The sequence below is a fragment of the Nerophis lumbriciformis genome, linkage group LG14 (assembly GCF_033978685.3).
Source record: "Nerophis lumbriciformis linkage group LG14, RoL_Nlum_v2.1, whole genome shotgun sequence".
NCBI classification, from domain to species: Eukaryota; Metazoa; Chordata; class Actinopteri; order Syngnathiformes; family Syngnathidae; genus Nerophis; species Nerophis lumbriciformis.
In genome coordinates, this window is record NC_084561.2 from 24,565,630 (window position 1) to 24,582,793 (window position 17,164).

Below are 17,164 nucleotides of genomic sequence, written 5' to 3' on the forward strand. Positions count from 1 at the left end.
TACAGCCTCATTGTTCTAATACAGATAACATATAAAGGGAGTACTCCAACTCCTACATTCCAAGTCTTCAAGGTAAAGCACACAGTTTACTTGCGGACATAAGATAAAAAAATAGAAAGAGTAAAAACACTTGCTGATTTAAACATGACTATGAATAAAGAAAGAACTCTTAAACATATATGCATTCTCCACAATAGCAATATTAATTATTTTGTCATTAGCTTTAGCAAATCTTGCAACAAAGATTATGACAATGATGAATATGTAGCAAACTCATAATATGATTAATCTTCAACAAAGACATTTACCTCCAGAGGTCTTATGTAGGCTTGAGCCTGTAGCCGTGCTTTTGTAGTAGCAGTTAGGATGTCGTGGGAGGTTTGACACAGAACGGTTTGTCTCATGTGCAGGTGTGCCGTCCTCCTGCCCCTCTGGCGCTGAGGCTGAGTCACAGCACAGTTGGTCCTGCCATGGCAAGTCGAGAGCACCAGCAGAGAAACCTGCTCCTTCCTCAGGCTCCCAACACAAAGTGCCTAGTCACATAGAAACATAGAGATTAGCAATGGCTGTACTGCATGACAGGTAGAATTGTCATGCAATCATTTTCACAGTAATTGGTCAGTCGGAGTTGCTTTCCTACAATGGTTTATGTCTGCATCAGTATGGCATTAAAGTAAACAACGCCAGTAGGTCGTGAAATGGGATTGAACATTTCACATACAGTATTAGAATTTAAATGGCTTTTGTTTCAAATGATAGTCGTGTTTTATGTTTTTCGAACTTGTCAAAGAGACAACAAACATCCAGGTGTTGTTTTCTATTTAATTGTTACCTCACTTAGGGAAATCTCTTGTAATACTGCATGTGTGTCAATAAAGGAATTGCATTGTCCAGTGTTTTAGGTTATTACATGACTTTATACTACATTCTGTTACCTGAACAGCCAACGTTAACTACAACCCCTGGCAAAAAATATGGACTCACCAGGCTAGAAGGATGTTTATTCAGTTGTTTAATTTTGTAGAAAAAAAAGCAGAAAACAGACATGACTTAAAAATAAGGTATTTTCAAATGGCAACGTTCTGGCTTCAAGAAATACTAAAAGAAATCAAGAAAATTAGTTGTAGTCAGTAAAAGTTTCCTTTTAAGATCCAGCAGAGTGGAAAAATAGAATCACTCACTTCTTAGGAATAAGTTATGGCTCTGTAAATTTTAATTTCTAAAGATAACACCTGTAACAGATTACATTTGTTTATTAGTCTGCAGTTAAAAGGAGTTTTCACACCTTGGAGAGCTGTTGCACCAGGTGGATTGACGTGAATCACCACCATGAGAGACCAATTGAAACAAAGGAGAGGATTATCAAACTTCTCAAATCACCACAAAATTTAAAAAAATATGTTGATTATTCACAGTCAGTTGTGTGTAAAATCTGGACAAAGTACAAAAAACATGGAAAGGTTGTACAAGGCAATCATACTGAAAGAGCAAGTGAAACATTAAAGTGTTAAGATAGAAAACTTAAAGCACTACGTCTTGAAAATGGAAAATCTGCAGCAAAACAAATGAACAAATGGGCGGAAACTGGAGTCATTGTCTGTGACCAAACAGTAAGAAACCACCTAAAGTAAATGGGATTTAAATACAGAAAAGGTTAAAAAAAAAACGCCATTAACATCTAAACACAAAAATCAAGGTTACAATGGGAGAATAAAAATCAATTGTAAACTATGAATGACTGGATGAAAGTCATATTCAGTGATGAATCACGAATTTGCATTGGGCAAGATGATGATGATGGAACTTTTGTTTGGTGCCGTTCTAATGAGATTTATGAAGATGACTGCCTGAAGAAAAAAACGTGCAAATTTCCACGTCATTCACTACATTCCCATGCAATAAATTAGCCTGATTTCTCAAATAGTTCTGTTTTTTGTATTTTCACACCTTCATGTGAAGTCACAGTGTCCATGCACACTAAAGCAACTATTGGTCATACGCCATGAGCCTCCTGTACACTGAGGGCACATGTTTCATTTTAGCATGGATAAATGTATTACATTGCTTTTACGGTTGACCTATGATGTTACTCCAGGCATATTATGTCTCTAATGGATATGCTGATGTTAAATAACAGACAGCATCAAGAAATTATCTTGGATTGCGCTACGAACATGATGCTACTACCACTGTAACGGCGTGGATGCAGGTCTGTAGCAAAGAAAGACCGGCGGTGTAGAGTTGTTTCAAAATAATTTCATGAAGACAAAACTTTTGAACGTTTCAAAGTTCACTCATAAGGCTGTGTAGATTGATGGGAGTTTTAAATTCGGAGGAAAAGACCTAGCCTGCCATTTGTGTGGAAGACAGAGTTATTGCTCAATAGTTTGGAGTGCACAAATGCATCGTGAAGAATAGAATAGAATAGAATATATATTTATTGTCATTGTACAACGAAATTGTATGCAAAACTAATTTAGTGCAAATTCATAACAACACAAAAACATAAGAACATAGATAAATAGATAAAAATACATAAAAATACCAAGCACACAGCTCACATGCACAGTCATTATTGTTTTGTGTTCAGCGACACTATTGCTCAAGGGTAAAAAGTGTTCTTAAATCGGTTTGTCCGGCATTTTATTGTCCTGTATCTCCTGCCCGAGGGCAGCAGTTCAAAAAGTTTATGTCCAGAGTGAGATGCGTCCCTTATGATGTTTTGGGCCTTTTTGAGGCACCTGGCACTGTACAGTTCATCCAGGGAGGGGAGAGAAGAGCCAGCGATCTTCATGGCAGTTTTTATGACCCTCTGAAGTGCGTTTCTCTCTGCCGCCGTGCAGCTGGCATACCAGAGGTTTGTGTACACTTTATTCTTTGCCTTGTAATATACCTGCTTCATTTGTATTTCATTCGGGAGTCCGAGTTAAGACGGCATTCTCTATTTCCTTAGCTACCTTTTTAAATAAATCTCAGTTTCTTTCTTTTTTCCATTGATACACTTTAAAATGTTTTGTTCTTTTAATTTGTGAAGTAAAAAAACAGTCCTCTTCATTTCAGTTGTTTTTTATGTTTTTATTGAACCTGCTTCCGAGTTATACCCCGCGCATTGACTGGTGCATGCGTGATACGAAGGGTCCCCTCCGGTGGCACACACCCACATGAGAGATCTGGTTTTCAATCGCATAATTCAGGTGTTAGTCCGACTTTTCAAAAAACAAACACGATCAGATTAAGGTGTTTCCATGCTTTTTTAAAGCAGACTAATTTATTGCATGGACACTTACTGAAAGATGATATGGGGCTGCATGTCAGGTAATGGCACTGGGGAGATAGCTGTCGTAACAACTTCAATAAATGCACAAGTTTACATTGACAATGTGGACACTTTTCTTATTTCATAAATCGAAAGGATGTTTGGGGATGATTAAATCATTTTTCAAGAATATAATGCATCTTGCCACAGAGCAAAAACTGTCAATGTCATGGCCTGCAAATAGTCCGGATCTAATTCCAACTGAAAATCTGTGGTGGAATTTAAAGAAAATGATCCATGACAAGACTCCAAACTGCAAAGCTGATGTGAGAACAGCAATCAGAGTAAGTTGCAAGAAGATTGATGATTGTCACTTGTTAAGTCCATGTCTAACAGACTACAAGCTGTTAAAAAAGCCAGAGGTGGTGCAACAAAGCACTAGTGGTGGGTTGTATAGTTTTTTTGTTTCTTTGTTTGTTTTTCATGACTCCATCATTTATTTCCTCAGAATTGAGTGAGCCCATATTTTTTCACTCTTTTAGTGTTTCGTATAGCCAGAAAGTTACCATTTAAAATGACTATAGTTTTTGGACATGTCTGTTATCTTTTCAACACAATTAAACAACTTCTCCAAGACTGGTAATTCCATAATTCTTTCCAAGGGTTGTATATAGAAAGGGGGTTTCCAAGGTTTTCTACCAAGAGCCCCATAGAGAAAAATTAAAGACCACTTTGATGATAAAACCAATCCAATCTTGGCTTTATGTTATAGGTGACAAAGCAAATGAGTCTAATATCTAACTAAAAAAGTACTCTAAGAGTGCAGACCTCCACCATGCTCCCAATAGTAAAGAATCATTTTTAAAAATACGGTGTATTGTTCTCCATACTGTACATGGTACCTTGTGAAAACGGATTTCATCACAGTGATTTGCTTCATAGGTGAAGTTGTTGTTGCACTCTTGTTTGCCTTGTAAAAAGTTGCATTTCTCCCACTCGGCTCGATGCTGTTTCAGATGCTGGAATACGTTTGTTGTGCTGCTGCCTTTTTAAAATAAACTTTGCAGTGTGCAGTCACTTTTGACAACAATTTTCTTTTCTTTGGAACAAACAGCTTTCTGAATGCTCTCGATAGCATTAGCATGAGCCACGTTTTGCTAGGCCTGTGGCTCTTCGCTAAGGAAGTAAGGGGGCGGGAGGGATACGGAAGCTCATGAAGGCAAAAAAATATGCCGGGGCAAGACAAGAAAAATATTTATTTTTGATTTTTTACATCGTCTGCAACAAAAAACAAGAATGTATCGATAAAATCGATATATCTCCCAGGCTTAACCCACATGAGAAAATGCTTAGAATTCATAGCTGTAGATGGAACTCACCACTGAATACCAGGAAAACACCAACGAGGAGAGACAACATCCCAGATTGACCCCTGTAGGGGTAAAAAATGGATACGTGACATAGACTCATAATTCTGCAGTATAAGAGATGAACATACAGTAAATGCAAATTATCCGCATAATGAGTGAACATGACGTACTTTAAAAAAAAAAATTGTAAACCAGAAGAGGGCAGAATTTTGATGTGTGATGTTTATAGATATGCTGGTTAGGTTACACATCATTACCATTTTGTTATTCTCTTCACATATACCAATCAGTGAATAATTAGCCTGAAATAACAAAGCTGTGAATAAGAATAGTTCCTGCTTTTTACACTTTAGTGAATCGTTTTCCTATTTGTGGCGGATTTACAGTACTATTATTTACATAGACTAATCTTTGCATGAGTTACTCAAGGACCAACAAGAGGACTTGCCTTAATTAAAAAGCTGCGTTTAGTGTAGTTGATTGATTAATGTGTGTGAACGTGTGAATGTGTGTGTGTGAATGGGTGAATGTGGAAATAGTGTCAAAGCGCTTTGAGTTCCTTAAAAAAAAGGTAGAACAGCGCTATACAAGTACAACCCATTTACCATTTACCATGCTGCCCTTTGCAGTCAATGCACAGTTTTCTCACTCAGTTAATTTTAACTAAGAATATATAATTCTTGGAGAGGAGTACAAGCAAAAAAAAACTTACATTGTAACATTCAAAGGGTGGGCATGGCTGTGTTGAAATCTTCCTGGCTTTTGATGCTGGAAAAACAAAAAAAGATTTTGATTGGTTAATGTCCATAAATGTGAAATTTGGTTTTAAAAACCCTCTTGTTATAATGTAGGTCATTACCATCAACATGCATCCTTTTGACAAGAAATATTGAAATAAAATAAAAAAGAAAAGACCAGCGAGTACAGCATTTGCCCATTTAAAACACAAAGTGGAATTAGGGCCACACTGAAAAAAATAAATACAATTACAAGACGTGCTATGAAATAGATCAGGTAATTTAATAAGCTTAGGTAATAACATAACATAGTATGACAATTTACAACAGCCCCAATCTTAAAACAAGTACTGTTTATGATATTTTTTCACAAAATGTAGACTTTCCTCCCTAATATTACAATATTATGCTTTCAAAATAATTACTTTCTTCTTGGCATATTTTTTTCTCAAAATCTATCGCATTTTTCACATTATTGTACCCCCCCTCCAAACCCAAGTTATCTTTAACCTTCATTCTCGTAATTAGGACTTTACTCTCACATATCATCAACACATTTGGAAGAGCAATTTGCTTGTTTTGGTCTCAGAAAAGACCAGAGGCAGTTACGTGATATCCTATAACATCACAGCAGCTGAGGAGCACATGTACTGGATGAATTAATTCAGTGATTAGTGAGAGCAGAACCAAAGTGGAAAAACAGCCGTGTGAACTGTGACTATGGCGACGACGTCTGATGTTTGTGTAGCACAATGCTTTGTAAACAGAAACTGGAACATTTAGACCAAATAATAGAAACAAGCCATCATCAGCACAGAGAAACACTGCAGGACATCACAAATGCATGCATATTTAAATACAAAGGTCCCACGGTTATTTATCTATACGTGTGCCAAACAGGCATGTACACATGGGCTACATCAGAGGTGTACAACTCAAGAGATGTGGCCCGCAGAAACCTGGAAAGGTGTATCAATAAAGGTATTTCATCATTTTTGCTGAATATGTTTCATTTTTGACAGAAAAAAATTGTACCGCATGCAAATGCAGTTCTTCTGAACTCAATATTATTTGATGCAAAAAGCTATTCCAAGCATTTTTTGTCATTAAAACCCCTTTTAAAATGTATATTCTGAAATAGCTGAACTTTAATATCTTCTTGTCACCTTGGCCAATGATTGCAAAGCATTTGTTTAATCAGTTTGTTGGCATACAAAATGATAATCAAATGAAAGAGCAATAATAACATAATAATATCATGTGGCGATTAAACATTTGTAGGGATTTAATGATCAACGGTATTAATGATAACAGTGGTAAAACTCCAGATGTTAATGTTTTAAATTAAACAATTCTGGAAAAACCGTGATTGATAATTGCACTTTGACAAACTCACGTATGGACTAGCGCCAGCTTACAAGCTTGAATGCTAACATGAAAACAAGAGGCACAAATGTCTTTCTCCATAAAGAAATGACACACACCAATCAAGACTTATGAAAAAAAACATTGCTGTCTGAGAAACTAAACTATTCTACTGTGCACATTGAACCTGCTCTCTAAGAACAGATCAATCGTCCTACACTCAGAGGAATACAAGACGGAGGTGTTTCACGGCGCGTTCAAGGATTGCTGAACAGAGTATGCGGCAACTCCCGCCAGAAATAATAAACACTAGCTTTTATTTGTTACGCACTTTTCATTTAAATAAATCTTAAAGTATTATAATACAAACCAATAATTAGAACAATAAAAGCTCAGCCATTAAAACAGATAAAATACTAACACAATCAGTGAAGCATTAGAAACACAAAACATGCAAAATAGTGGGTTTTCTAACAGTTTGTCTACTTATTTTAGTTATTTAAAAAATAAATACCTTGGTCAAAAGATTTCTGTGTGTGCATAAGTACTTTTTGAGCACATTCGACATTACAGAGAAAATACTTTTTTTATATTGTTACCGCCCTAGTCAGCATTAAATAAAGATTTCTGAAACAACATTAAAATAAATCATTAATGAAAGGGATCAGAAAAAAAGTCAAATGTTATAATAACTGCCCCCTAATCCCACAAATACATTATAGCTATTCAACTCAGAAGCGCAGTGGCTAGAGCAGTGGTTCTTAAAGGGGAACATTATCACAATTTCAGAAGGGTTAAAACAATAAAAAATCAGTTCCCAGTGGCTTATTTTATTTTTCGAAGTTTTTTTCAAAATTTTACCCATCACGCAATATCCCTAAAAAAAAGCTTCAAAGTGCCTGATTTTAACCATCGTTATATACACCCGTCCATTTTCCTGTGACGTCACATAGTGATGCCAACACAAACAAACATGGCGCATAGAACAGCAAACTATAGCGACATTAGCTCGGATTCAGACTCGGATTTCAGCGGCTTAAGCGATTCAACAGATTACGCATGTATTGAAACGGATGGTTGTAGTGTGGAGGCAGGTAGCGAAAACGAAATTGAAGAAGAAACTGAAGCTATTGAGCAACATCGGTTTGAACCGTATGCAAGCGAAACCGACGAAAATGACACGACAGCCAGCGACACGGGAGAAAGCGAGGACGAATTCGGGGATCGCCTTCTAACCAACGATTGGTATGTGTTTGTTTGGCATTAAAGGAAACTAACAACTATAAACTAGGTTTACAGCATATGAAATACATTTGGCAACAACATGCACTTTGAGAGTGCAGACAGCTCAATTTTCATCAATTAATATATTCTGTAGACATACCCTCATTCGCTATCTTTTCCTGAAAGCTGATCTGTCCAGTTTTGGAGTTGATGTCAGCAGGCCAGGGAAGCTAGGGTCGATATTCTTCTCTTGATCATCTTCAGTGGCATAAGGGACGGTGTGAGTCAAGACATCCAGGGGGTTTAGCTCGCTCGTCTGCGGGAACAAACTGCCGCCATTGCTTGCCATGCTACCGAGGTCCTTTGTCCCTGAATGGCTCACACACTCCGGCAGATTCAATGGGGGTCTGGCGGCAGATTTCTTTGACTTTATAGTTGGAAATGCATCTGCTTTGAGTGTCTCAGGATATCCACACATTCTTGCCATCTCTGTCGTAGCATAGCTTTCGTCGGTAAAGTGTTACGGAACAAACGTCCAATTTCTTGCCACTTTCGCATCTTTGGGCTACTGGTGCAACTTGTCTCCAAGGTACGGAAAACAGTCGAAAAAACGGAAAATAATAGAGCTGATTTGACTCGGTGTTTGAGAAAATGGCGGATTGCTTCCCGATGTGACGTCACTTTGTGATGTCATCGCTCCGAGAGAGAATACTAGAAAGGCGTTTAATTCGCCAAAATTCACCCATTTAGAGTTCGGAAATCGGTAAAAAAAATTATATGGTCTTTTTTCTGCAACATCAAGGTATATATTGACGCTTACATAGGTCTGGTGATAATGTTCCCCTTTAACCTTGTTGGAGGTACGGAACCCCGCCAGTTTCATATGCGCATTCACCGAACCCTTCTTTAGTAAAAAATATATACATATTTTTTTCAAATTCAAGACAATGTTGCACGAAATTAACTGTGCATGAACCACAACAAATTACACACTTGCAAATCAGATGGAAAATTAGAGGGAACATTGTTTGGGGGTATCCATAATACGCCGATAGGGAGAAGTTTTTATTTGACCTCCGCGGCGGAAGCTCTGCCGAACCCCTGAGGCCGACTCACCGAACCCCTGGGGTTTGATCGAACCCAGGTTAAGAACCACTGGGCTAGAGTGTCCGCCCTGAGATCGGTAGGTCGTGAGTTCAAACCCCGGCCGAGTCATACCAAAGACTATAAAAATGGGACCCATTACCTCCCTGCTTGGCACTCAGCATCAAGGGTTGGAATTGGGGGTTTAATCAGCAAAATGATTCCCGAGCGTGGCCACCGTTGCTGCTCACTGCTCCCCTCGCCTCCCAGGGGGTGAACATGGGGATGGGTCAAATGCAGAGAGTAAATGCAGAGAGTAATTTCACACACACACACCCTAGTGTGTGTGTGTGTGAAATTAATAAATAAAGTACCAATGATTGTAATTTCACACACACACCCTAGTGTGTGTGTAAAATTACAATCATTGGTACTTTAACTTTTTTATAAGAATTTTAAGGCCATATTTCTATTGCAGAACATACACCAAAAATAAACAAAAACATCAGGTTAGGTTACTATTAGTATATTTCAGTCATCATACAAGTTTATCATCTGAGAAATGGACATTGTAACAGTGTAGGTCTCACTTCACATCCATCCATCCATCCATTTTTCTACCGTTTGTCCCTTTCGGGGTCACGGGTGGTGCTGGTAATTAAAGTTACTAATAGTACCTCAAAAGTTGTTTTCATTAATCATCAGCCAATAAAATATTTGCAAGTGTCTTGAGCAAATATTTGTTTTGGGCCCTTAAACTTAAAGCATGACGCTACACGGATGTATCCATTTTGTGCCAAGTGTAATTTGCACATGTAAAGGAAGCATTAATTCCTGGCTCTTCTTTTTCTTTGCCAAGCACCCATCCTGGTCTGACTCACCTCCTCCCACTGGCAGCGGAATGTTTTTTTTAAAAACACCGTCTTCGTTACAATTGCATTATAACTTTCCAAGATGTTCATTTCAAATTATTGTCATTACGGTTTATGGTGGTTGTGGGAAGTAAAACCAACTTGTCCAACTTGTCACTAAGACACAACTAGCAAACAATTTCACCAAGGTGTTGTAGAAAGTATTTAAATAAAAACAAGCGGTACGTTCTTACATTGCCTCGGTGGATTTCCCTTGGTCTCACGTTGATTCGTTTTGGTTTAAAATCCTCGCTAAAATTATTTAAAAAAAAATATTAGTTAGTTCATCCACACGACCTCGTCTCACTGTCGTTACCAACTCGCTGTTATCATCCGAGTGAATCAGCCTAGCTGAAGGAATCACATGGTGTGACGTCAGATAAGATGGGCGGAGCCCATGAAGATACGTTCGACGAACCTCGGAAATATCAAGGTAGAATAGAATGCCTTTTATTGTCACTATACATATGTACAATGAGATTAAAAGCAACTCCGGTTATCAGTGCGACAGTCGACAAAATATGCAAAACATAGGAAGAAAATAAAAATAAAAATAGTGCAAAATGAGGTAAGGTGCACAGTCCAGTCCTGAGAACGATGTATGTTCAATGTGTTTACAGGAAATAAATATTATACTATATACGTATATAGAGGCATTCAGATTGTGGTTGAGCCAAACAGCCTCTGAGATGCATCACTTCAACAGTAAAAACAAACTAAAAGAGATAATTGTAGAGACACATGCAAATGTTTTATTATATGTCATGAAAACACTAACGCAATATGGTACAATTTAATTGACACACTGTCATGACTCATGACACATCCAGTGCTTTTTGAGATTGTAGCTGACCTACTGAGCCAATTTAAATATCTGTTTATTTAATGTGTTTATTAGGGCTCTCAAAATTAATTATTTTTTAAAACACATTTTTGAATTTGGATTACTCGTGATTAATCACAGATTATTACTTGCTTGCATAATTTAAATTACCTGTATAACTGTACACAAATGCATTTTTTTAAATGTTTTACTGGAATGCACATCATTTCTTCTATCTAAAGTCCAGTCTGGGTGTGAAATTAGTCAGAGAACACGGCAGTCTGAGTCTCCTTTCTCACCTTGGCACTGGCGTATGCATTGACCTGATCACTGACTGCATGACAACTCACACATTTCAGGTAACTATCCGCATTTAAGGTAAAGGAGCATGTACAGACAAAAAAAATGGTGTGATTTATCTGCATTTATACATGATTAGTGTGATTATTCACATGGGTTAATAATTATTTGACATCCCTAGTATTTATTTAACCTGTATTTAACTTAAAGTGGAACTGCCTATCGTTCACAGTCATTATGATAGACAACAATACACGTCTTTTTATTTTAATTTTTATTTTAAAGATGACAAAAAATGCTTGAACGATGTGGCGAATGGGAGTCACGGTTGTAGCCTTCAAAGTCCTCTAAAACTACTTCAAAACCCTCCATCAACGTTTTATATACACACTGCGAGTACATAAGGTAGTAACAGAAACGTTGATAATAATATGTAGTATGTTCAATATTTACCATATTTTGATCATTTTAATCAATGACTGATTTCTTCAGCGCATTGATTTCTGTTTCCATGGCAGCGTACGTCCGACTTCTGACAACTGTCTTCCGGAAACAAAAGCGCGTGTGTTCTAAATATGGCAGAATCGATAACAGACAACGAATATGACTATTTTTGGACAAGTGAGGATTATTATATTTATATTATTTATATGTTTGAAGCTGAATATACTGAGGATGAACTACTGCTTACAGAAGCGAATACGAAGGAAGGGTGACACGTTGGAGCAGGCAGAATCCGAGAGAGTGAGGTGAAGTTACCTTGACGCTATAAACGTCGAATTTCAAGCCATGCTATTTCGACATAAATAGAGTGCTTACCCAAATAATCCGGAAAAATAGGTGCCCGGCCAGCTGGACCAAACGCACAACTGTCCATAGAGTGAGTCACACTTTAATATAGATCATGATAAATGCAGCACGTCATGCGTGTTATTAAAACTACAGTATTTACACAGTCGAGCTAGCTCTGTACAAACAAAACATGAAATTTGGGCCAATACTTAACAGATACTGTAATATGATTGTTCATGTTTTTCAGTCAGTACAGATTGGTGTCTTAACGCATTGTGTATTTCGTGCTGACGTAGAAGCTAGTCTATTTCTTTCCTTATCTAGATTTTAAAGCTAAAACCGAAGCATGCTAACGTGTTACTACACTGGAAAAAGAGTTCCTTAGAGGTCGTTCTTACAATAACAATGTCACTACAGTTTGACATGTTTACGGAACATAAATTAAATATTGTTGACAGTTTTTGAATGCATTTTTTAAGTGATTTAGAGGTAGAATTGATTGCTTCTATTAGCTGCATTGCTGGCCACCTAAAACAATCTGATTTTTACATGTTAAAATGCAGCAAAACCCCCAAAACGTTTTGTCTATTTGTCTTTCATAAGGATTATGAACGATAGGCAAAATTCCCACTAAAAAGTGCAGTTCCCCTTAAAAAACATTTGAATTGAAATTAAAAGCAAAAAAGGTAGACATGTACAAACAAAGCATATCAAGAACACAACGTGATAAAACATAATATAACAATAAGTTGACTGATCATGTGGCCATTTGCAGCCCGCAGCATGGTTTTGACTTGCCTGCGGCATATTGTAGGACAACAACAAAAAAAATCTGGGTAGAATTGAGTAAAAAGGCCAAATATATAAAGATGGGTCTGGTTTAAAAGGTTTCATTTGCCCTGTTTGTCCTGTGATTGATTGACCGGCATCCCACATATTTCACCCTGAATCTGCTGGAATAGACTCCAGCAATATAGAAAATGAATGGATGGACAAAATGAAGGCGAATTCCCCAAAAATGTATCAAACAACCAGCTGTTAAAGGAAGTTTCCATCCAGATGTGGACAATAAAACACTAAAGTCAACTTGGTTTTCCAAATGAAAATATGCAGTCTACTCAATAATCCACGGTCTGATAGGAAGGAATGTCCTTGTTACTATTAATAACATTCAGTATTAAAGGGGAACTGCACTTTTTTTTAGTATTTTTTTTTTTGCCTATAATATCATTCACAATCTTTATGAAAGACAAGAAGACAAAAGGTTTTTTTTGGTTTGCATCTTCATTTGTAATAATTGTCACATTCTAAGTGGCTAGCAATGCAGCTAATGGGAGTCATCAATACTACCTTTAAATCACTTTAAAATGCATCAACAAACCGCCAACAATACTTCATTTACGTTCCGTAACTTGTATAACAACCTAGCTGGAGCGACATTGTTATTGTAAGAGCAAACACTGAGGAACTCTTTTTCTAGCGTGGTAACACATCGGCATGCTACTGTATTAGCCGTAAGCTAGCTACGGCAAGAGGGAAGCTAGCTTCTACATCAGCACCTGAATCGCTTTTGAGTTTGAAATGCAAAACACATTGCGATAGGACACCAATCTGTACTGACTGGAATCATATTACAGTATCTGCAAAGTATTAGTCCACATTTTATGTTTTGTTTGTCCACAGCAAACTCCACAGCGTATGTATTGTCGTTGTAATAACAAGCATGATGTCTGAGTGTATCATGATCAATATCATATCGTCTCACTTGATGGACAGCTGTTCGTTTAGTTCAGCTGGCCAGGGACGTTTTTTCCGGATTAGCTTGGCTCCGAGTTCCATATTTACACCGTGACCACGTCACTCCAACCTCACTCTCTCGGCTTCCTTCTTCTCCGTTCCACCCTTTCTTCATGCACGCCTCTATAAGCAGTAGTTCATCCTCCTTATATTCAGCTTCAAAAACATAAGGTTGTGAATCCTCATTTGTTCAAAAATAGCCATCTTTGTCTTCTATTACCAAGTCTGTCATGATAAGAAAACACAAGCGTTTGTTTCCGGAGGTAGTAACACACATTTGTTGCAGTAAGTCGGAAGTGCGCTGCTATGGAAACGGAAATAAATGCGCTGAGGAATAAAGGTTCCGGCACTACTTAAAATGACCAAAATATGGTAAATATTGTACATATTACATATAGTTATGAACGTGTCTGTTACTACATTATATATATACTTGCATATATAAAACGTTGCTGGAGGGTTTTGATATTTTTTTTGAGGGTTTAGAGAATTCCCATTAGCCGCATCTTTCAACCATTTTTTAATAATTTTTTAGAATCATAAAAATAAAAAAAAGACGTGATCGTGAGCGATAGGCAACATTAAAAAAGAAAGTGCAGTTCCCCTTTAAAGGGAAAACCTAAAGTGATACCAAGATAATTTAGGGGATTTGGCCTAAAATGTTAACATTACGCATCAAATAGGATCAAACTTCCTTTATACTGAGATAAGCAACCAACCAGCACAGTACACCACAAATATAATTACATAGTAACATAACAAAGATCAAATTATTGTGCATATAATTAATCATTTACCGCTCAGGTCTGGTCCTTTCCTATTTTATGTGGACACTGCTGCAATTGAATTGTTAGAAAGTCATCAATCTATAATACCACCTGTGATACAGACTTTTAAGAATTAAAATAAACAAGTAAAACAAAGCTACCATTGCATGCAAACACAAGCATTAGATTGCTATGTTTTAGTGTGTCAAAAATGCGGACTATACCAGGTCAAACTTTATGACGTAGAAAAGATGCGTCACAGAGATCCCCATATATTACCCTGGGAGAAGGGGAAGCAATGCATTCATGCAAATCTATTTCCTTCAGCTGCGTCATTATGAGGGTACTTTAATTTCACAGTCCAATGACTGCAAAAGAGATAATTTTGACTGATTATTGTCAGCCGTGTTTGTGGCGATGTTAATTAACAAGAAGCTGCATTTGATTTTGCGCAGAGAGGGTATAAACAGAATTATATTTTAATTTCTGTTTTTAGACTGTAGTTAAAACAAATGCTATAATCAACACCAATTTAACAAATATTAGGAAATACTACAAACATATGCTAAAATTATTTTTGATACAAATGCAATGAAAAACCCTGGTATTAATTGTTTAGTCCATTGAATTCATACAGCTTAGCCTCCAGTGTAGGTAACTATTCTAAGAGTGGCTTGGAATGTGATGTTCACTGACCTTATAGCAGTAGGAAAAAAGAAAAGCCAGGGAAACACCCACTGTAGCGGCAGAGAGATGACATCATTCACTGAAATGATATCATCTGGATCAATATAAGTATGACATCATCCTTGAGGTATGCAATACTGGTATGACAATGCATAGCATTTCTTTACATTTTTAATTAATGGATTATGTTATTCATATAAGATGCACCTCAGAAAAGCAGCAATGTATTTCTCCTTTTTGAGTTGTTGACCTTTTTTCTGTGATTGCTTTAAACGTACAATAATAACTTAAAATTTAACCGTGGATGATTTATATATGGTTATTTTGCAGTTATCATCCAGACAGGGCTTTTTTGGTATAAGTTATCATATTAGTTAGTGTTATTGTTTTTTAGTTAGGGACAAGCGGTAGAAAATGGATGGATGGATGGATGACTGACTATAATCTGAATACAAACTTACTGACTATAAACTGAATATAAAGTTATGTTGTTATTTTTTTAAATGCATTCTAAAATATCACATCAGCTCATTTGGGTTACGGCTATGTCATCGGTGCTTCCAGGGGGAGATGATGTCACTGCTGTTGCTGAGTCAAGTTTCAGCAATGCAACATTGTGAGCTTTCTAACAAACAATTTACAATGTACTAGTTAATTCTATTCAACTGGCACTGCAACCAGCTTGAAAAGCAAATCATAAATAATTCATGAGCTTGCAGTGAGCCATGACAACACACCTTCACTGGGGGGGACTACATACCAAACAGATGATGTCATACCTCCAGACCTGTCGGGATGATGTCACCGTTATAATCTGTTGTACGGCTGGGCCTTGATGGTAGCTGTATTCTTTGCTGGTGTGAGTAAGGGGCACAAATAGTTGGGCTCCACAAATTCTGCCTGGCCACATGAAAAACAATAGCTCTTGAGCAAAACTGATTTACTTCTATGACAACTTTAGGATCCGCAGTATGTATCAAAATTCTAAAAGTGTGGATTTTACCATATGTGTATAACTGTATGTAGAGCCTCACATTCTTTTAATGGAGCGCTACTGTAGGTTTGAATCTCTTTGGAGTTTTGGGTTTTCTCCAGGTACACATTGCAGAAAAATCATGCATGTTAGTTTAATTGGAGATTTTAAGTTAAAAGCCCCAAATCATATACTAAAAAGATAGATCAGGAGTGCCCAACCTTTTTCCACAGAGGGTCACAGACTGACAAATCAAAGGATGTGCGGGCCAGTTTGGTAGTTTTCACCTTCAAAACCAATACAATATATAGAGTTTTTTTCAGAGAAAATGCAATTTTGCAATTGAGTCCCGGACAGAACGGGAAGCAGGGACTGAACCACGCAGGTTACACATGTAAACATACCAAGCCCGTGTGTATGGGGGCGATGTTAGGTTTAGGGCCACAAGGCTCCCTTTAGGAGCCTTGTGTACACGGGCCCATAATTTAGTGCCACGCCCCTGCACGTAAATATTTACCAGGAAAAAAGGCAATGACCTAATTGAAATCAGAAAACGATGATTTTCGAGGCTCATTTTGATATCTCATGTATGTTTACTTTTTTGTTTAAAGGTGCAATTAGGCCTTCACAATAAAAGCACGCCATCAATTGACACAGTTGCGCACACTGTAGACAGGCAGTCGGGCATTCTGGTGGAAACACCAGAATTCTTCTTAAAGGTGCCATATGTAGTAAATGGTACTGCAATCACGGTCAAAATTCTGTAGTCCCCTCCCACTCTGCATGACTGAGGTTGCCAGATACGCAGCAGAATCCTACTCCAAGGAACTTCATGGGCAATCGACGAGTCCTACGCTGTAGGGTTTTCTTGTTAATGCTTCTTGCAAGATGGTTTACTAAGTAATTATGACACATTTTACTGATGTCGCTTAGCCAAATGTTTTTGTAAAGTTACGCAGCAATATTGTTGGCATTACCCTGTTCAAATGTCTAGTTTGACCATCGAAATAACTATACTGTATATAATAATATATAACATATTATATATCGCATAGGCTTACTTTGATGGCAAGACAAGG

General features: G+C 37.3%; 1 protein-coding gene across 1 annotated transcript in view; it reads right to left on the reverse strand.

The window, feature by feature from the left end:
* Positions 1-10,277, reverse strand: part of lepr (leptin receptor) — a 46,354-nt gene extending 36,077 nt beyond the window's left edge. The window contains exons 1-4 of the mRNA XM_061975750.2: positions 10,141-10,277; positions 5,339-5,394; positions 4,636-4,688; positions 309-533 (exon numbers count right to left, since the gene is read on the reverse strand). Coding sequence (XP_061831734.2) covers positions 309-533; positions 4,636-4,688; positions 5,339-5,340 — 280 coding nt within the window. The 5' untranslated portion in view covers positions 5,341-5,394; positions 10,141-10,277. The remainder of the gene's footprint in view (positions 1-308; positions 534-4,635; positions 4,689-5,338; positions 5,395-10,140) is intronic.
* Positions 10,278-17,164: the final 6,887 nt, after the last annotated feature.